The 21,500-nt window shown below is 42.5% G+C and overlaps 1 protein-coding gene across 1 annotated transcript in view; it reads left to right on the top strand.

Annotated features, from left to right (window-relative positions):
• The window catches only part of PARM1 (prostate androgen-regulated mucin-like protein 1), a 95,703-nt gene that overhangs the window by 46,159 nt on the left and 28,044 nt on the right, over positions 1 to 21,500 (top strand). Inside the window, exon 2 of the mRNA XM_016154000.2 lies at positions 13,620 to 14,324. Coding sequence (XP_016009486.2) covers positions 13,620 to 14,324 — 705 coding nt within the window. The remainder of the gene's footprint in view (positions 1 to 13,619; positions 14,325 to 21,500) is intronic.

Below are 21,500 nucleotides of genomic sequence, written 5' to 3'. Positions count from 1 at the left end.
AATAGGTTGCCTTTCATTTTAATGATGGTTTCCCTTGCACTTGAAGTCAGAGCCATGGAAACATTGCTAAGACCAACATCAAGGGGCTTACCAACTATGTTTTCTCCCAGGAATTATGTGTTTTCAGGTCTTTTATCCAAAAATTTAAACCGTTTTGAGTTAATTTATTTGTATAAAGGATAGTGGTCCAGTTTGATTCTTTTGCATTAATTTTTATTTTTAAAAAATAAAGTAAAAAGAACTTGGATAAGGGGAAGGGTAACGACAGAAACAAGGGAAGGTCAGAGAAGCTGGCTTGATAGGGAATAATAAACCTGTTGTTAGACTTATTGACTTTGAGTGCAAAGCCCAAAATGCACTTGGACATAGAGGACTGGAACACAGGAGAGAATGCAAGTCTCGATATTTAAACTTCAAAATCACTTTTAAAATAAAACCATGAGGTACAAGTGCCTTTGCCTCAAATTAAGCGTGCATTTAGGGTGTCACTCTATAAGCCAAACGTTGCCAGAGAGAACAAGGAATGTATTAAAGAAGTGATTCATAAGGTATAGAATGGGCAGAGTTACTTTTTTGAATAATTTCTTTCTAAGCAGCAACACTTATAAAGCTATTCTAAATAAATATACCAAAAGCAAAATTATTCTTCAGATTGAGCTACCAGCAGAGCCAATTTTTATACAGCTTCTGTAATTCACCCAAATGAGCTCACGTTGCCAGATTCTGTCCTTCCAGATTGATGTGTTTAATGGCATCTGCCAGCAGTGGCTGTGGAGCAGCATTTTAATGAATCCCAAAGATTTTCATCAGAATATGCTGTACTTTAATAACAGTGCCAGTGGCGCCTCCCCAGTTGGTGTTGCTGACACTTTCCTTAGCTGAGGTAGCCATGCTACAGGCATTTAAGAGATGCTGAGAAGTAGCAGCAGTTGGAGGTTGATTAACAAATGAAACCCTGAAGACCAAGTCTGATTTACATTATTTTAAGCAGAGGTGCAAACTCCATGAGTAAGGAGAGCAAGTGGCTTCTTTCCGGAGTAGTAAATGTGTTAGGAAACAAGAGCATAAGAGAGTCCGGATATTTAGGCAAATTAAAAATCAGAACGCTTCATACACAGGTGACAAATTAGGAGGTAATTTGTCACATTAAATAAGGATTCACCATGGAATTTCTTTAAACAGCCAGTTTCCTTCATCATGTATCTGATTAAAATTCATTACCCACACTATCTTTTACAAGCATGGTTCCTCATATTGATTTCAACCGATTTAGTTCATTCTGAGGAACATTTCTGCAGAGGAGATTCACTCTTATAAAATTAATAGTTTACTCGAATAACACATGAACTGGACACAAGATTTATTTCCCCTTAGCTTGTGCTCTTCACATCTTCATGTGAACTACAAGCTCGCACACATGACTGGGACCTCCTAATGACTGAGTTCCCATTCTCAAGGCCCTTTCTCTTTATTCAAGGAAAGAATGGGTATACGGTTCCCTGCATCCCTAGGATAGTCCATCTATCTTTGATGATGTTTCAGGACTTGGACCACATTCCACAAGAAAACGAAACACAAAATCCTCTCCTAGAGTCTGGTAATGAGCTGGGTCTTGCTGTGTGGTGTGGTTCCATGCACAGCCCCCATCCTCCACACAGTCCTGGTTCTGAAAAGGACCCCCTTCAGCAGAGGCGCTAACCATAGCATCGAGGGTCTCTTATAGGGAAAGGGTTAATATTCATGGAAACTGGGTCTCAAGGGAAAGAAGACGCTTGTCCAAGAAACTACACCCTAGACTCCCACAAATTCAGAGAGACTTCAGGGTTCCAAATTCTGCCTCAGCACTATCAGACTAGGATGCTCAAGTATGTAACAAGACTCATTCTCATTTAGATGTGTATAGAGGATAGAGATCTTTAGATGCTAGTAACCGTATCCTGAGACTGTAAGTTTTTAAACTTGTAGTTCAGGAGACAGTTTAAAAGGCAGAAAGAGAGCTGAAGTGCAGAAATCATAATTAATTAATACCTTACAGGGTGTTACATGATAGCCTCCCAACCCCTTCACCTCCTTTTTTATTCCCTTCTGACTTAGTAATGCCGTAATGAAATTCCATGGCCTAGGTGGCCTTTAAACAACAGAAATTTATTTCTCACAGTTCTGGAGGCTGGGAAGTCTAAGATCAAAGCACCAGCATTGGCTGCATTCTGCTGAAATTCTTCTTCCTGATTCATGACCAGCACCTTCTCTCTATGTCCTTACATGGAGGAAGGGGCTAAGGAGCTCCGTGGGGTCTCTTTTATAAGAGCACTAATCTCTTTCACACGCGCTCCACTCTCATGACATAATCACCTCCCAAAGGCCCCATCTCCAAATGCCATCACATTGGGGTTTAGGATTCCAAGATATGAACTACGGGGGGTGGGGTTGGGGGGGGATGCAAACATTCAGACCACATCACCAGCCTTTCAGCATACTTGACAGAACAGATTTTCTGTGTGGAGAAAAGGCGGTAGAGGAGGAAACATGACTGTGCCAATATCAGATGTTATTATTATTCAGAAAGGTCAGATGCAGAAGACATTAAGCATTGACATACATGATTGAAAAATAAAGCTGAATTGCAGCTATCAGGCTGAAAGCCCACACGAAAGGCTATATGAAATACAAAACAAATTTCTCTCTTCCAGAGTGCCTTCCTTCATGTCACTTAGATACCTGGGTGCCTTGGTCATAGCAAGCACTCAATACATATCGGTAGAATTGGACCGAAACAAACGAATCCTCATAGATTTTTAAAATGTAAACTGCTAAGTGATGCTTAAATTTTTTTAAAAATAGTTGGATGCCATTCTAGTGAGTACATTCTTGCTTATACCTCATAACACTGAGAAAGGCAGGCTAGCTTGTCTAATAATGACAAGGTCCAGATCTCTGATTGTTCCCGAATGCTATTTCCTCTGCTTCTTTACCCTACTGAAGCCATTTAGTTTCATGCCTGTCATATCAAGACTCATAGTAAAAACTGCCACAGGAGTTTCTGAACTTTTTTTTTAAATAAGGCAGAAAAACACAAATCGCAGTTAGCCAGGTTTCTTTTTTCTTTCTTTTGTTTTTTTTTTTTCCTTTCTGATGCGTTCCGTGAGAATCCCTCTGGGAACACTAACAGTTCCAGCTGCCTATTGCTTTGTTGAAGGATGTTAGGAGCACTCCATCCCTACCACTCACGGCTGATACTACTGTCTCCCTCTGATGGTGCCTAAAAATTGCCTTTTGACAATCATTAGCAGATTAAAAGAGGTGAAAGCATTTGGGCCTAGGTTCCAGTTAGACAGAGATCAACATAATAGCCTAATATTTATTGAGCTCTCACTTTGTGCCAGGCATTGTGATAAGCTTTTTACATGATCTATCACCTATATTGCAAGAAAAGGAAAACCTGACCAACAGTGCCTTAATCCCCAAAGACATTTACTGTTTACTTAACAGGAAGTCTGGGACGGGCACCCCAGGCCTAGCTTGGCAAGCTCAACAGTATTGTTAGGGAGAAAGCTTTCTCCTTTTTACTTTTGTCATCCTTTTTACTTTTGTCATCCTTAGGGGGTTGACTTTCATCCTTGGCTTCACAAGGTGGCTGCCACTGCACCACATCACAACTGCGTTAAAGACAGGAAGGAGGAGAAGGAGTAGGCATCAAGAGAATTTCCTTTTCTGATTTATTCCTTTTATAAGGAAGCAATGGTTTTTCAGAAGTCCCTTATCCTATATCCCATCAATCTCAGCTATATAACTATATATAGCAAGATGGTTAAGAAGTCAAGTCATTGAGATAGACTGCCTTCTAGAGTTTGAATCAAAGCTATACTATTTTCTAGTTATATGTCTTGGTAAATTATTTAAACTCTTTCTGCCTCAGTTTGCTCCTTTTTAAAATGGGAACATAATAATACTTACCCTAGGTTGACTGTGGATATTAATACTTAATACTTGTAAAGTACCCAGAATTTGGCTTATAATAAGCATTAGGGAAGTGTTAACTAAGACGCTGTGAAGCAAGCAGCTTCACTTTTCTGATTACATTTTATGGGCATTATCCTATGATTAGTCAAATTGCCTACTAAATTAGTAAAATTGTCTACTCGTTCTCCAATAAGAATGCCAGGATGCATCTACCTGGGATGCCCCTGAGAACTGTCCTTCCAAAGGCAGGTTGCCACAGAACTGACCACCTAAAGATCTGTAGCTCTTTGTAGAACAAGGAGTCATGGACCAGACACTCAGCTGAACTGCAGACAAGCGGGGGAAGCAGTGGACAGGTGCATTTAGGCTGAGAAGGCGGTGGTGAACTACAGCTGTGCTGCCTCAGCCGTTTGGGCAACTCTAAGTCTAAAAAGGATTTGAAGGAAGAGGTTCAGGATGGAAACAGGCTGATACGGGCTTTCTTAAATTCTCATGGTTTCCAGAGATCATAGGGTGTGAGAAATAACTTGATTGTGACTTGGGCCTGTAGGAGGTGAAGTGGATGGAAGGGTACACCCGCACTTGACCAGGGTAGAGACCACTGCATTTTACAAACACTCAAGAACAAAGATTTTTTTATTTACAATCCCATAAGGAAAAATAATTTTTTTAGTTTCATTAACTGACTGAACAAACAGGAGAGGCCCACTGCAACTGAACTGGGCCCCCAGGCCTGTGAGTGTGGTCAACGAGCACACGATTGAGTGTAGAGAGGAGAGAATCACAGCCTCAGCTTTGAGTCACCAGAGGAGTGGCTGCCTTTGTTTAAAGTTGATCACCACAGGACACCCAAGGTGCCTACCCACACTCCCGCCCTGCTTTCAAATGCCTGAAAATCCTACCAGAAAAGTGAGGCCTGAGAAGAGGAGCTTGCCCACCAACGCTGCTGGGGCAATGAGTATAGGTTGGTCTCCGTCCTGGGTTCAGGTGGGCCAGCACCAGCTTTGGCCTGCGCTGCCCAGCAGATCTCTATTCTGTTAGTGCTGCGATCACTAGAGGGGTCCCCTGAGAGTGTGCTGCAGGGTCCTTGATGGAGCACAGGCCACGGGGTATGTCTTAATGTATAACAGTTCCATATTTAGACATTCTCCATGCGAGCCTTTGTGTGTACTTTTGCCCTGGGCTTCACGAATATTAGAACTGAGTCCATGGAAGGGTACTTGAGAACCTGACCTTGTTCAGAAAAGCCCCTGCTTCCTGAAGGCAGCATTAGGTCTTCTTCTACCACCCTACTACACACTGCACTCGCCCATATCCACCTTCAACCGAAAAGGTCCTTGCCCTCCTTGTGTGGTCTCTCTTTCTCTCCAATGCCCATCTTGAGAAACCCCAATATGGTACCTTCAGAATTTCAGGCTTCTGTTGGCATCGTTGCCTCAGCATGGCCTCCTCCTGAGGCTGGCCACCACAGTCCCCACGACCTAATGATAATGAGTTTTGGGGGGCATTTGACTGACAAAGACAGATGTTGCTTCTGGGGAAAAGGAAAAAAAACAGTATTATTTTTTCCCCCAGGAAGTAGAACATTCTTCACAAATGTTATTCTCTCATTAACATTCACAGCACCCATAGGGAGCCTGGTGATACCATTAGTCTTGATTTCATGGATGGAGAGATTAAGCCATACACCAGGTCTGATTCGGCGGCTAGAACACAGAGAACTTTTTCTCATTTTGGACTACAATTGTATCTCATTTCCATAAACAAAATACTCAGGAGAATATGGCTTTTCTACTTCAAACAAGTGTCTTCTTGAACACAGTTTGATGGCTTTGGGGCATACACATTCTGTCTAGACAGATGATAGCTTTCAAATGCCATATGGTCGGACCAGACTCTGATTAGTAATGATTTTGCAGATGTTAGATAAACCTTCTGGAGTGTTGGGTGCCTTTAGCAGCCCCAACCACAAGCAACATGGGGAATTTTTGTAACTGTGAGGATCCCAAACAGTGGCTTCACTCAAGCTAAAGAACACTAAGACCTGGCTTCGATATTAAAAAATATCTATCATTTCAAGATTATTTTTTACTTTGTCTTTCTCTCTCTTAAATGTTCGTTGATGTTTAGTCCACTCAGTGCAAGGATGGTAAGGCCAGCCTATGTTTGAATCAACTGATTGATAGTCAGCATTTCAAGAGTTGGTGACTCTGGTCTGTATCATGCAGAGAGAGAGGAAATCCCTGCGGTCTCCAAAGTAGAAACAAGCAAGCAAAACTAGCAAAACTCTGTTTATAGACCCATCCAAAATTTCACATTAGCTGGTGGTTTTTATGGAACTTAAAGACAAAGCAAAGGAAGGATTCATTTCTGCTCTTATGGCTCAGCATATAAGCCAGAGAACATTTCTGTTTTTCCAAAGGTAGAAAATCCATGTTTTCACTTGCTGAGCACTTTCCCTACGCCAGGCATTAAGACACAAAAAATAATCATTAGGGCTCCCAGTCTGATGGGAGACAAGCAAGAAATTATGGCTCAGTATAATGTGTGCTACAATTAAAGTATGTATGAAGCACTGTGGCCTCACAGAGGAGAAGGGCTCTGTCAAGTTGCAAAACAGTCATAGAGGAGGTAAGGCTCCAAAGGTCTCCTAACTTGGGTAGTGAGAGGGGAGTCGGGATGGGAAGAACAGCGGGTGCAAAGGCAAGGAGGCGGACAGTTGGAATATTTCAGGAACGCGTGGTGACTTGGATCGATAAGATCCCAGAGCTCATGAAGAACGGGGTCCGGAGATCATCAAAGGTGTCGTGTGTTATGCTAGGGAGCTCAGGATTTATCTACAGGATATTAGGAAGCTTGTTACAGGATTAAAGGGAAGGAGATTGGTTCATATAATCAGACGACTTTTTAAAATACCGCCCTAGTAGCCCACACTGGAGAATTTATTAGGGGATAGAGAAAAACTGGGGACTGATTGCTTTACAAGCCTGGGGCCAGGCTTTCCCAGTCTAGTACAGTAGAGTGGTTCAACGGTTAGCCTGGGGCCAGGCAGTTTCATCCATGCCATGTAGTAGTTGCGTGATTTGGGGGAATTTACTTAACTTTTCTGAGCCTGTTTCATTATATGCGAAACCAAGATGACAATGGTTATTATGATTAAATGAGATGATGCCCTGCATAGAACACTTAGCTCATTCACTACGTGTGAGTGTGTGAGTGTGTGTGTGTGTGTGTGTGTGTGTGTGTGTGTGTGTGTGTGTGGAGAGAGAAAGACAGTATGTGTGTATATGTATATATATTTGAATTTCTACCATGGGCCAAGCAGGAGTAATATATGGCGAGCATATCCACTATAATCCCTGTTGCACATGAATCTTAAAGTCTAAAGGGGGAGGTGTGCATTAAACAAAGCTTCTCATAAGTAGTTACATAGTTACATGCCAATTTCAGTGCTATGGAGTTAAGATACAAGAACTTGAGCACATAAGAGGTTGGGGGCAGGGAGTGGATTTATCAGGAGAATCAGCAAAGGCCCTAGGCTAACACTGGAAGGATAAATAGGAGTAAGTGCGACAGAGTGGAGGAGAGCTGTCGAGGCAGAAGAAATAGAATAAAGAGTCTGCTGTGTTTAAGCACTTGGTAGGGAGCAAGGCTGGAGAGGCAGACTGGGGTGGAATCACAGAAGGCCATCTCAGCATCAGGTAGCACTTAAAGGTCTATCCTCAGTGCAGAGAGAAACCAGTGCAGTCTTCCTGTCCTCCGCTCAGCCCTCGCAGTGGAGTGATAGGGTCCAAGTGGCCTTTTAAGAAGCTTGCAGGGTGGTTGTGGGGAGTAACCGTTGGTGAAGTAACCCTTACTTCGCGTGCAGACCTCAAGAGCCATGGGGCCAGGGCCAGGAAGGCTTGGCGTGATCCATTGAGGCCATAGGCAACACTTGGGCTGACTTGGCAGCCCCTAGAGAGGCCTCGACTATGTTTTGATCGAGTTTCACTGAATCTGCCAAAGAATTGTCACATGTTTTCTAGGGTACTTGACAAACCAAGGACAAGAAAGGACATGTTGGGGACAGGGGGTGGGGAGAGGGAGAACAGATGAGCCACAGAGGTAATTGCTGCCTGGGACTCTGGCACTGGCCCAGGGTGTTGTTCATGAAACCCAGGAAAAGGTGACGGTTCAGGGTACTCACGGTCCACCAGCTACCAATGTTGCCGACTCGTATTCCTGATGCCCAGTTGGACCAGAAGGCTAGAACACATGTGAAGAATGCAAAGTTACTAGCCTAGAATGTACTGTAACTCCTCTCAGCACTGGGAGAACTCACCTCCCTGTCTCAGCCATCAGCCCCCAAACCCCTCCTCCTAGCACGGCAAAGGAACCAGGGATCAAGCCAGACACATTCTTTCACATGTCGGACAGATGTAAACAATGATATTGGTCTCCTCCATAAAAGACAATATACATGCAAATGAATAGTTTTCTATCCAACTACAAATCCTTTCTTCTGAGTGATAGTCTGTCAGCCATTCTTGAAACATAAAAGCTGACATAACTTGAGGAAGAACTGCCGTTTGTAAACTTACAGGCAGGAATTTCAGATTTAGTTGGTTGTCATACTCCTAGACCTCTCATTTGGACCAAGTCTAAGAAATTTCCTTCCTTGAACGAATCTGTTTGAGGCATGTGAGCCTGTCACTGTCCGGGCAGGCAACGCCATATCTGACAATGTCACTCTGTTTTGGAGCAATGCTCAAGCATCTCTAATTTAGAGTTTAATGTGTTCAATTTTTCATTCTATTTCCTCTGTCATTTTCTCAAGGAAATATTAGAACCAATTCTTTTCTTCAACTAAAAGTAGCTCTGCTTTAGGTGGGAAGGTGTATGGGGCACTACGTTACTTTAACTTCATCAGTGGCCCCCGTCTCGTGTGGGCTCCTCCTCGTTACTCTGTACTGATAATTGCCACCGTATGTTCTACCAGCGCTTTTGAGACCAGGGCACAGTGTGGGGGTGGTGGGGTCAGAGGGTGGGGGTTCTAGTTCTGACTCTGTCCCCGCACAATTCTCTCCAAATAACACTGCCCGACTCTTTCTCTTAGATGTAAAGTTTCAATCACATCACTCCCCACATCTCTGTCTGTTCCCTCACTTATCTAATGAGGGGCTGTACTCACTCATCACTTAGGTCCTCTCTAGTTTAAAAAAATTTTTTTGAAATCCTGAAGAAGTATACATCCTTAGCTGTTTGGCTTATTCAATTTTGTATTTCTGTACAAATACAAGTCCTACAAATGAAAAGGCAGAGATGATATTTCCCCAGTGATTTTGAATGTTTAAACTCTGATCACCAATGTGATGGTCTTTGGAAATGGGGCTTTGGGGAAGTAATTTGGTTAGATGAGGTCATGAGGATGGGGTCCTCATGCTGGAATTAGTGTCTTATAAGAAGAGATACCAGAGAACTTCTGAGCTCGCTCACTCCCCCTCCTTCTCCCTCCCTCTCTCTCTCCCTCCCTCCACAAGCACATACAAAGAAAGGGCATGCAAGGACACAGCTAGAAATCAACCGCCTACAAGCCTGGAAGAGAGCCCTCACCAGAAGCTGAGTTGCCCCACACCTTGCTCTGACTTCCAGCCTCCAAACTGTGAGAAGGAAATTTTTATTGTTAAAGCTGCCCAGTCCATGATATTCTGTTCTGGCAGCCTGAGGCAACTGGGACAGCAAGCAGTCTCTAAGATAATCATGGTGCCTGAGCCCTGGATATTTTCATGCTGAAAGACAACCCAACCTCAGGCAGTCAGAAAAGTATGGAATGTACCACCAAATAAGGCAAGGCAGAAGCTTTTATGTCCTTAATTTTTAATTAAACATTAAGGTTTAATATTAATTGTTCAAGTGAAGATAACCCGTGTAGTTACACAATTTCATGCACTGTAGTTTTGTTAGGAGTAGGAATTGCCTGAACTAGACTGCAAAGTACTTTAAATGAGTAATCAGTAGGGAGCCATGGAAATGAATGACCATCTCCAATCCTCTTTGGAGTAGGAAGGGTAGGAATTATAAAAGCATATTAGTCAGAATTAAACAAGAAAATGGATGTCTTCTGCAACAAAACTAACTTCTGGTGTGTGTCATCTTTGGCACTATAATGATTTCCATGGTACAGCTTTTAGCTCCAGTGGGAAATGACAATGCAGTCGTCACCCTGAACATCATACACGTTATATATGTTGTCCTCCTTTCAGAACCAGCTCGATGTTTTCTCTTCTGTGACTCTTCTTAATGTCATTTGTATATTTTTACATTCCATGGTCCCCATAAAGAATGTATTCATCTTTCCTCAGGGCTCTCATTACAACTTTTAATTCCGAGGCATTTGTCATATCATAATTCTGTTGTCCTTTCTGTCCTGGTTGAGAGTGAACGCTCCAAGGGCAAGGCCATAGACATAGAAGTTACTCAATAAGAGCTTGAATAGATGAATGAATGAGTAGGTGCTCCTTTGTATATGACTCATTAATCGTTCATTTCATGCTTCCAAAGACTCTGACTCAGCTACCAGACATGCTCACTCCGCTTCCATCTGCCCATCTATTATATGATACTATGAACGATAGTAAACAACGTCATTTTTGTTATTCTGGCCTTGGAATCTTTAATGGACCATGGGAGCTAATGGGATGCAAAGCCAGTAAGCTTCAAAGGTCACACGTGAAGATCCAGTGTTTTAATAATATTTGTTTCAACTGTTGTTTTGTCCATATTTCAAAGATCTCTTGATCTGTATTCATCCTGAAATCGTTGACACTTTTGACAGCTGCCAAAGTCCACCATAGCAACATGGGCTTATCTGGCCTACTTTGGGAGCTCCACCCTCATGGTGACCAGTGAGTAACTCTCTTGCATTTTATGGTGTTGATTGACTCCTTTTAAATAAAATAAAACCAATTATTTTTATAGCAATTCAAATGTTAACTTTAGTTAAATAACAAGAAAACCATGTCCCAGCCAAGGACAAGGACAGATTCTGTAGCAGAACTTGCCATCAGCTGCTGAGTCTCTTATACAGCAGAATGAAGAAGTAAACAGTTTTATCCCTCATACATCTTTTATCTTTTCTTCTGTGCTAGATTCTAGACCATGTTGATCATGATTGGCCATAACATATATGCGACACCCAAGGAAATCTCCAGAGTATGGAGGACTAAACCGTTGAAGATCTAACGAGACAGCAGGCATAGGGCTATGTCATGGTAGAATGACACAGAGTGACGCTGACTTTCTAAGCAAGGTTCCTGACCTCATGTAACACCAGAGAGCCAGCCATCCCTGAGGCAGCTATGATGGATGTTGCCATGCTCAGTTGTATATAGAAGAGACAGGAAAGATGATAAAGTATTTTTAATAAAGTTCTTAAGATTTTTTTTATTTTTCCTGTCTCCTTCCTCTTTTTTCTTCTTTCCTTCCTTTTTCCCTTCTACAAGTACTCACCGAGCACTTACTATGACCTAAGCACTATCCTACGCTTGGGGAAAATTGCAGTGAATAAGATGAGATCCCTGTACCCTATGGAGCATACACTCTGGTAGAAGGGAGAGATTAAATAGATAAATAAATAAATAAATAAATAAATGCAATTTCAGGACTAAATTATTTTATGAAAAACAAAAATGAGCAAAGAGTATGGCAGTTCCTAAAAAAATTAGATATATAATTACTATATGATCTACCACTTTCACTTCCAGTTATGTATCTAAAAGAACTGAAAGCAGAGTCTCAGATTATATGTACACTCAGATTCATAACAGCATTATTCACAATAGCCAAAAGGTAGAAGCGACCCATCAGAGTCCATTAACGAATGAATGGATAAAAAATTGTCTATACATACAATGGAATATTATTCAATCTGAATAAAGAAGAAAATCCTGACACATGCTATAACATGGATGAACCTTGACGACTTTATGCCAAGTGAAATAAGCTAGTCACAGAAAGACAAATATTGCATGATTCTACTTACATGAGGTACTTAGAACAAATTCATAGAGACAGAAAGTAGAATCGTGGTTTCCAGGGGCTGGGGAGAGAGAGGAATGGAAAGTTATTGTTTAATGTGTACAGAGTTTTTGTGGAGGAAGAAAAAGTTCTGGAAATGGATGATGGTGATGGTCGAACAATAAAGTGCATGTTCTTAATGCCACTGAACACTTAAAATGGTTAAAACAGTAAATGTTTAGCAATTTAAAAAATTTAAATCTTAAAAAAAAAAGTGAGAGGCTAGAGTAAAAAATGATTTTAGTTAGGATCATCTGGGAAGACTCTGCTGAGGAGGAGGTGGCATTTGAGTAGAGACCGACCAGGACCTGAGAACATGGGACATCATAGGGGATTACTTTGGGATTTTGTTCTAAGTACAAGAGAATGTCAGTAAAAGAACACAATCTCATTTACCAATTTAAAAGATAATACCGGCTACTGTGTGAAAAGTAGACTGAAAGGGAGGAAACCTGGAAACCAGAAGACCAATTAAGAGACCATGGCAGTTGTCTAGGCGAGTGACTTGTGGCTCAGGTGATGTGTAGATAATGGGAGAGGTGATGAAAAGTGGTTGGATTGGGACAGATGTCAAGATAGTGTCAACATGATTCCCTGATGGATTTGATGTGGGGTGTGAGGGGTGATGTCTCAGTTTTTTACTGAGCAACAGAGTGAAAGCGAGAGTCATCCACTGAGGTGAAAATGACTAAGGAAACGCTAATTGGGGAATGGTAAGGGGCACGGGGATCCCATCAAGGATGCTTTATATAAAAAGTGAAATCATAAACCCAGTATCTAGCAGAGTATTAGCACATAGAAGCTATTTATTCAATACTTGAATTAATTAATTAATTAAACTGGGTAAGTGGGGCGGGGGGGGGGGAAGAAAGAAAAGTAATTCTAAATTTTACAAAATATAAAGAACATTTTGTAAAATAACATGATCTTAAAGACCCCAGGCTATAATTTGGAAGAATTGGGTTCCAGCCTCAGAAAATACATCCAAATCTCAGATTCTCCGTTCAGCTTTTATTCTGGAATCTCCCACCTTTCTTCCTCTGCAAGGAATGTGCTCACACCTTTACTCATTTCAGCCAGCAAGCCTATCGCTCTTGCATCCTGGTACTTAAACCGTAGAGCTCATGACCCTGGAGCAGGGGACAGCCAATCACTGAGCTCCTCTGACAGAGAACAGCCAGCCAATCAGTAACCTCCTCCACCTTTCCACTCACTGACCATGCCGTCCCTGCTCCCAACACAGGCCCTGGGCATCCCCCACAGGCATGTGAATCCCCACAGGCACAGGGCCCTTAGCAGCCTAAACAAATTCCCACAAAGCCAGAGAGTTTCACTTTTTAAGGGTATGGTTTTAAGCAAGCAGGAGACAAGATTAGGTCATTACATGGATTGGCTGGATCTACATTGAACCTCTAATGTTCTTACTGAGCTTTCAGCTCGGTTCCTACTGATAGCCACAAAGGAAGGGAAGAGCAAGTAGTGGGAAGAAAATACTTAAAAGTCCCCCTCACAATGCAAACTGAGAAAGACCTGTGAAAATGCTATAAGACAGACTTGCCTCTCAGGTTGCACACACTGACCAATCTGTACTGGCTCTTCCACAGGACTGAGGGTACAGGGCGTGTCTACATCAGCCCTCTTGCCTGTTTCTCTTTCGGCAAAGATTACCTCTACAACAGCCACCTGGACGAGCTCTTCACAAAGCCCTCCTGCCTCCCCAAGCAGTGGCACGCGCAACAACTCAGTGCTCCCAGTTACAGCGACATCAGTGCAGACATCGCTACTCCCCAAGAATGTTTCCATACAGCCAGGAGAACAGGAGACCACCAGCCCAACCTTGACTTGGGAGGGCACAAACACAGACCCCTTATCAACAAGTGGTGGGGTCCCCTTAACACCCATGCCCACGGAACACAGCTCAGGCACTCCCGAGGCAAGTGTGCCAGCTACAGGGTCACAGTTCCCCGCCGAGTCCCCTGCACTCACTTCCCCTCAGGCTCCGGCCTCATCACCCTTACCCTCATCAACCTCACCACCAGAGGTTTCTTCTGCCTCCGTCAGCACCAACCACAGCTCTGCTGAGACCAGCACCAAGCCCACGGGAATTCCAACCACACCAGAATCCCCAGTAGAGGAGCACAGCTCTGGCCACACCCCCAGTTCACATGCCACCTCGGATCTGTTGCCCACGGAGACAACACCCCAAACAACTGTGCCAGCCAAAGTGACCTGTATTCTGGTAGACATGGAGACCACCACCGCCCCCAAAAGGGCCATCATGCAGGATGTGGAGCACGCACTAAGTTCAGGTGAGTCTCAGGCTGGAACACTAACTGCTAACACCCTGACGATGCTGACATGTTAAGACTGCAGTTTGGCTAACGAAACACAACTGATTAAGTTTGAATTTTGGAGTGTTACACCTGAGCTGAAGAATAATTTATAAGAATTTCCATAAGAGTCCAAACTTTATTTTTAATCACTTAGTAATTTCCACATGATATCTCATTAATTGTGGCCAATTGTCAGCTTTATGACTTGTCTTTACGTATGTCACAGGGAATGTAAACAAATGAGACTACGTAAGTAAAGGGATTAATAGCATGGCTTTTGGTCAAACTTCCTAGGTTTCAATTCTGGCTTCTGACCTTGGGCAGGTTATATCATCTCTTTGTACCCTTATTCTTCCTCATCCGTAAAATGGGAATAAAATAGATTCTATCACATATGGTTCTTGTGGAGGTTAAATGAAATAATATATAAAGTGCTTATAACAGTTCTTGGCAAGGGGTAAGCACTCAGGAGATGTCAACTGTTTTTACGATTTTGCTCAGCATGTTAACAAAGTGCTTATGGAAATCATGGAAGCCAGTCCAAAAAAGTAGGGCGGGGGTGTAGAGAACTTGCTTATTTTTTATAGTCACTGATATATTTCATGGAGAAGACAATAGATTTTACAGGACATCGCATTTGTTCTTATTCTCCCAGCAACTCTATGAAGTTAGAATTAGTTTTATCTGGATTTTGCAATCTTGGAAATAACAGTTGAGAGAGATTCAGGGTCTTTTCTGAGGTCACATGCATCTGACATTAGCGTGGAGACTGTAAATTTTAGGGCATTGAGCAGGAAAAGGCTCTAGAAAAAAAAGGCATTTGGAATCTTGATTGAGAAACAATGAGGTGAGAACAGCCAGAAGATGAAGGGGGAACATGGAGCTGGACCCCTTCCCTGGGAAGTCCTGCCTGGGGTGTGGACCGAGAGGAGAATACTGGGGACAGAGCCATGCGCGATCAGTTAGGGTCAAAGGAATGGCTGTGACTGTAGAGAAATCAACATCTTTAACAAAAAATTAATCAACAAACACTATGAATGGAAACTCTGTTAGACAGTGGAAGTGGAAGAGAGAGAGCTACGATTAATAAGACATGATTGCTTATGGAGGAGCTCACGGTTTACTAGGGAATTAAGTCCCGAAGAATTACAAATTCTTGTTTTAAAGGACCACTATAACAGTGAAGAGTTCCAACAATCAAGGGAGATACAGTCAAACTAGAATAAAAGTATTAACTACAAAGGTTTGGCTGGGGATTAAGGGAACCACAGGGGAGTATAACAGCAGAACTGTTGTGAGTCAGGCCTAGGAGGAGAGAAAAGTAACCAGAACCCAGAAGGAGAGAGTCTTGTAGAAGAGACCACTGAGAGGAGCAGTGACTCTTAGTTGAGAGACACAGCTAACCAAGGTTAACCTCCTGAGGATGAAGGGAATCCGTTCTGTGCCCTCACTCTCCCCTTTCCTCTTGGCAGCCAGAAGCCAAGGACAAGGAAGCCCATTCATGTGGTCCATACAGGTCAGCCCCCTGGAGGCCTGTTCAGAGAACAAAGTGGAGACGTAGATCTGGAGAGGCAAAAGGAAGAAATCTGGCAACTCAGATTCCTCTGTTCAGCCCCATCCCCATTAGCACCCTGCTTATACCTCCAGCCACACATCACACCGCATTTAGGTGTGTACTTCCTGCCTCCATCTCTGCCACACTCCCATGCCTCCACCTTCTGCCTGATACTGTCCATACTCCCAACATGCAGGCAACGTCCCCAGCATAGGCTAGGCACCTAGAGCAGAGTGGATGTTGACTTGACTCAGTGTCTGAAGGACTGTCCCTAACAAAGGTGCCATCGAAGTACAGGCATGCAGACTCCATCTCTCCTCTTTTTCCCAGTTCAGTCCCTCACCACCACCTGTGCGCACTTCCTTTTGCCACCCTCCTGCCCCTCCAAGATACTCCAGACACCGTGGATCCACGAATTTTGAGCTTGGCATGCAAGAATCTCCGTAACTTGATAAAACCTATGACTTTCCACGAGTGCCCTAGTGTTATGGCTTGACTATCCAAAACAATCCTGTTTTAATATTCTGGCTTGTGCTTTAAACCACTTGTCTTGATTTCCTCAACTCTAAGCCAGCAGGATCAAGAGGCACAAAATTAGTGACAGAGCTGGGTCATGATCACTTATAGTTCTAGGGAATGTTGTGCCCAATAGCAACTTTAGAGTAAATGAATGAAGAAATGATTGAATGGCTGGAAAAGAGATGGGCATGGCAGGTGAGAGGGAGATCACTGAGCATGGGCCAGAGTCCATTTTATAGACCAAAGAGGATTATGAAGTTTTAAATCAAAAATATATATATTGTGCATCTCCCAAGACCTTGTGCTTAATGTAAAGAAGTTCACATAGCATATTCCTACTAATCCAAGTACTCATCCATTCATAGTCACCCATGACTAATTCTAAAATAAGGTAAATGCTACTGGAGTTAAATTCGACTAGAGGAAATAGGGAAGCCTCCATGATAGAGGAGCACATGAGCCGAGTTGTAGGAAATGAAGAGAATTTAGGCCTAAGGAGACAGTTCGGGCACTTGTATGCAAAGGTGGGGGACCAGTGGCACATGGTTAATGCTGTGCACGCCTGGCTTTGGAATCGACCCAGCAGTAAGCACCAAAACTGCTCTTGTCAAGGTATCTAGCACCCTCCACTTTGCTAAGTCTGAGGTTAATTCTTAGCCCTGGCTCTATCTGACCTATCAGCAGTGTTTGATACAAATGGTCTCTGCTCTCATCTTTACCTGCCCCTCCCCCACCCCCGGCAGACACATTATCTCTTGGTTCTTTATCTGCCTGGCTGAGTGCTCCTTCTCAGTCTCTGTTGCCTTACTTCACCCCTCATCTTCCTACACTGGAGCACTATAGGGCCAGTACTGTCCTCCCCTCTCCCCGACCTCTCTATACTCACACCCTCCTCTTCTCTCCACACTCACTCCTGAGATGATCTCATCCCATCTCATGACTTAAAATGCCATCCAGTTCTGATAACCCTGAGATATATAAAATTCTATGCCTTTTTTTTTCATTGAACTAAAGGCAAATATATCCAGCTGTCAACTAACTCATACTCCCCACGTGTGTGGCTCATAGGCATCTCACAGTTAATATGTATGGATTACTGAGTTCCTCAATCCCAAGTCTGTTCCTCCCTCAGACTTTCCCTCTCTTCTTTTGATTCTTCAGGCCAAAAGCCTTGGGCTACTTCTAGGCATCCTTCTTCCTCACATACTCCGCATCCAGTCCATCAGAACCCAATCTCCTCCCATCCCTCTGTCATCTCTCACATGTATGACTTCCATATCCCTGTAACTGACTGATATCACTACTCACTACATCCTTGCAAGAGTCCTTTTAAAACCCAGGATAGATCTGTCACTTCTCAGCTCTAACACTAATTGCTTCCTCTTCAAGTCAGAACAAAGCCAAAGTCTGTATCATCCCTACAGTGCTCAGCATGGTCTGAATCTGCACAGCCTCCTGGCTCTCATCTTCTTTTACCTGCAAACACACTGGCAATCTTACTGTTTTTAAACAGACCAAGGACATTCTTGCCTCAGGGCCTTTTCACTAACCATTTCCCATGCCTGAAACATTTACCTGCAGGTCTTTAATGGCTTACTCCTTTTCATGAGTCAGGATTTTGGGTAACCGTTATCTCCTCAGGAGCCTTTATTCACACTCCTATCTGAGACAGTAATCCCATCACTGTTGATCTCTTTACCCCGCTTTATTTTCCTTTTGATCACTTACCACTTTCTTACTTTATCTCATTTATTTGGTGAGGGTGTCTGTATTCTGCCACTAGACTGTCAGCTCCATTAGAGCAAAAACCCTGTTCACAAAGAGGATGATGTAGGTTACAGCCAACCCCTAGAACAGAGCCTGACACATGGGAGACCCTCAATAACATTGGTTGAAAGAGTCAACCAATAAATACTAGGTAAGCTACTCAATCTCTCTGAACCATGGTCTTCTTATCCATAAGAGGAAATAAGGATAGTATCTGTATGATGGGGTTACTGTAAGGTTTAGTTGAGTTAATAAATTTGTAACATGGTAGATGCCTATGATTTTTATGTTACTGTGACTTACTGTTATCATTACCATTTAGTTATTATTATTTTTGTTACTGTTGTTATATTTATCATAATGAAGAATGCCCACCATCTTCAATAAACTCTCATTGAGCTTTTGAGCCAAGCAACTGGCTAGATACTAGGGATTTGGCCATGAATAAGACAGTCACTTTCTCACAAGAGTTCACAATGTAGCATGTACACGGCATGGCAAATAGCCTAGTTGGTGAATCCCAGACTGTGTGGAGAGGAACAGTGCAGAACAAGTAGGAAGGAAGATTTCAGGACAAGTGTTAAAGAACTGTGAGTAGGAGGATGAGACAATTTACTTTATTTACCAGGCCATCTATAGTCACCAAAGGTTTGTGATCAGGGGAAGAAAATGCTATGAATTTTATTTTAAGAGGATTCACTTGGCAGGAATATGTATGGAAACATGTAAACCAGTTTACATTTGGTTTCTGGCTTGTTATTGTCACCGATAGACCATGTCACTTAAGCACTCTGACTTTAAGAGATCTTAGCTATAAGCTACGTACAAGTGAGGTAATCTTTCAGGGTCCTTTTGGTTTATTATACCATGAAAGTTATTTGTGGCAGTTATCCTCTGCAGAAGAAATGAGATTCATATCCACACAAAGTTTGCTGAGAATGTACATGTTTCAAGGATCGACACAGGTAGCCCCTCATCTACTCTTCAAAGCATTCTAGTGCGATGAGCTCGAGGGTTATCTGTTCTATAGGTGAAGAAATAGGCTCAGAGGGGTGAAGTGACTAACTCAAATTCTCACCTAAGTGACAAGGCCAGGATTCAAATTCAATTCTCCTGACTGGCCTTGAGTCAAGTGCTCCTTTCACTACACCCATCCTACATGAATTCATAGAAATGAGAAGTTGAGGGAGGACCAGCAGCCTCCAGAACTACTGTAGGAATGAATGACATGGAATATTGTCACATGCCGAGTGCCACCAGCTGGATCTCTCGGGTGGGCCTGCATGGTGGGGGCAGAAGCAGGAGGTAGTAGCACTCGTCCCAAAGCAGCTACCCAGAAAAAATGAGTTTTGATTTTCATTTTTCAGCTTTTGTTTTGCTTTTAAAGGAAGAGAGAGGGAGCCATGATGTGTTAAATTTGGGCTGTCTTGTGTTGTTAAATCAGAGCTCTTCAAGGGTGGAAACCACGGCTACAGAATGTTTCTGACTCCATGAACTCAGGTGAATGGTGCTGTGCACAATGCCGTGCTCAGCAAATGCTTTGGGGATTAACTGACATTGCACACCAAGTTATATGCAAAGTCTCATCAACTCTTACATGTGCAAACTTTACAACTGTAGTCACTGTGCTTGTAGCCAAAGCGGATATTCTCTTTTGTCTGTAAAATCCGATTGTCCGCTAGTCTTATGCTATCCTATACTTTCCATCACAAAGAGAAGGACACATAATTGTGAAAATTGGTAAAGGCCTTTGAAATCTAAATTACTAGTCTAAACCCCAGTATTTATTCAGAATGAACTGTGCTAATAAATACCTTCAAATAAAGGACACTAAGCAGGTGCAGACATCTAGACATCTCTGCGTCAATACCTGCAAAGGATTTGCAGCTCCACATAATATCTCCTTATTCTAGATTAACTCTTAGGATGAATATAGATTTGAAAAAAGAATTAACTCCTAGAAAATGTGAAAAAATAACTTTTAAAGAATACATAGATTTATTTTAGGAGTAAAATGTGTATTGTAGTAAGTTAATTACCTTCACATTTAGATAACATTAAAAATGTGTTAAAAGGGAAAATGATGATTTAATGAAAAAAAAAGAATAGGCGAGAAGACCATATAAAAGGATATTAAACATTTACTGATTAGATTCTTTTGGAATGTCCAGGAAGCAATAATCCTAAAAAGTATTATATCTATTTTAGGCTCAGTTTTACAAATACTGAATCATTGTACATCCCCAGGCCCAGCCTCTAATAAGTAAATTTTACTGCCATCTTTTCAGTTCACTCTCCTTTACTACTTGTGTCCTCTCCATCGTCAATTACTATTGATTTTGGACTCTTAGTAGCTCTCAGTTCATCTACTTATCTTCGGTTTTACCCCCATGTCAAAGCTTCCATAGTTCCACCATGATAGCCTCCTCGATGGCCCCTCTGTTGCATCCCCATCTCACCAATCTCACCATCTTACCTTTTCACACAGCAACCAAAATGGCGATTAAACACAAATCTGATCAGGTCACACGTAATCTTACTACTACCAGTGTCCCACTGCTCTTAGGATGAAATCCACAAGCCCACAGAGCCATGCAGGGTGGGGCCTCTTCCTGCCATCTCGCCCGCGTCTAGCCCTCTAGACCTGCTCTCTGCACTCCTGTGCTGGCTGTCTCTGAGTTTCATGGACCTGCTGATCTCTCTCTGGACACAGGGGATGTCCTCACTTGGATGCTTCCACCTGGAAGCTGCATGTCATCATTTGATCTGGTTAATTCCAACTCATTCCTCAGTCTCAGCTCAAACATCACCTGTTCAGGAGGTCTCTGATGGGACCTCCAGTTCAGCTCTGGCCCCCAGTAACAAACTGCCACAATTCAGCTATATCTCTTCTTCACAGTGTGTGATTATACATGTACGTGTGTGCCTTTGTGTCATTGATTTACACTGCTTTTCCAGGTGCCTGAAGTGGGGCCTTGTCTGATTGGGCTCACAAATATATTCCCAGTACCTAACAGTGCCTGGCTCAGTGTAGGTGCTCAATGAATATTTGATGAATGAGTAAATGAATGCATTTTAATGACCGAATATCAAGCTCTAAACCATAAATTCACTATTTTCTTAGTTTCATAAATCTTGACCTTTGAATTGAGAATGAAGAAAAATTAAACATCTTCATCTGTTGTGTTAATCTGTTCAGGCTATTATAACAAAACTACCATAAACTGGATGGCTTAAAAAACAAATTTATTTCTCACAGTTTTGGAAGTTGGGATGCCCAAGGTCAAGGTGCCAGCAGATTCTGTGTCTGC

Source organism: Rousettus aegyptiacus, unplaced genomic scaffold (genome assembly GCF_014176215.1).
Source record: "Rousettus aegyptiacus isolate mRouAeg1 unplaced genomic scaffold, mRouAeg1.p scaffold_m13_p_10, whole genome shotgun sequence".
In the NCBI taxonomy this organism is placed as follows: Eukaryota; Metazoa; Chordata; class Mammalia; order Chiroptera; family Pteropodidae; genus Rousettus; species Rousettus aegyptiacus.
The sequence above is the reverse complement of the archived record's forward strand: the minus strand, read 5'-3'. Positions and strand labels throughout refer to the sequence as shown.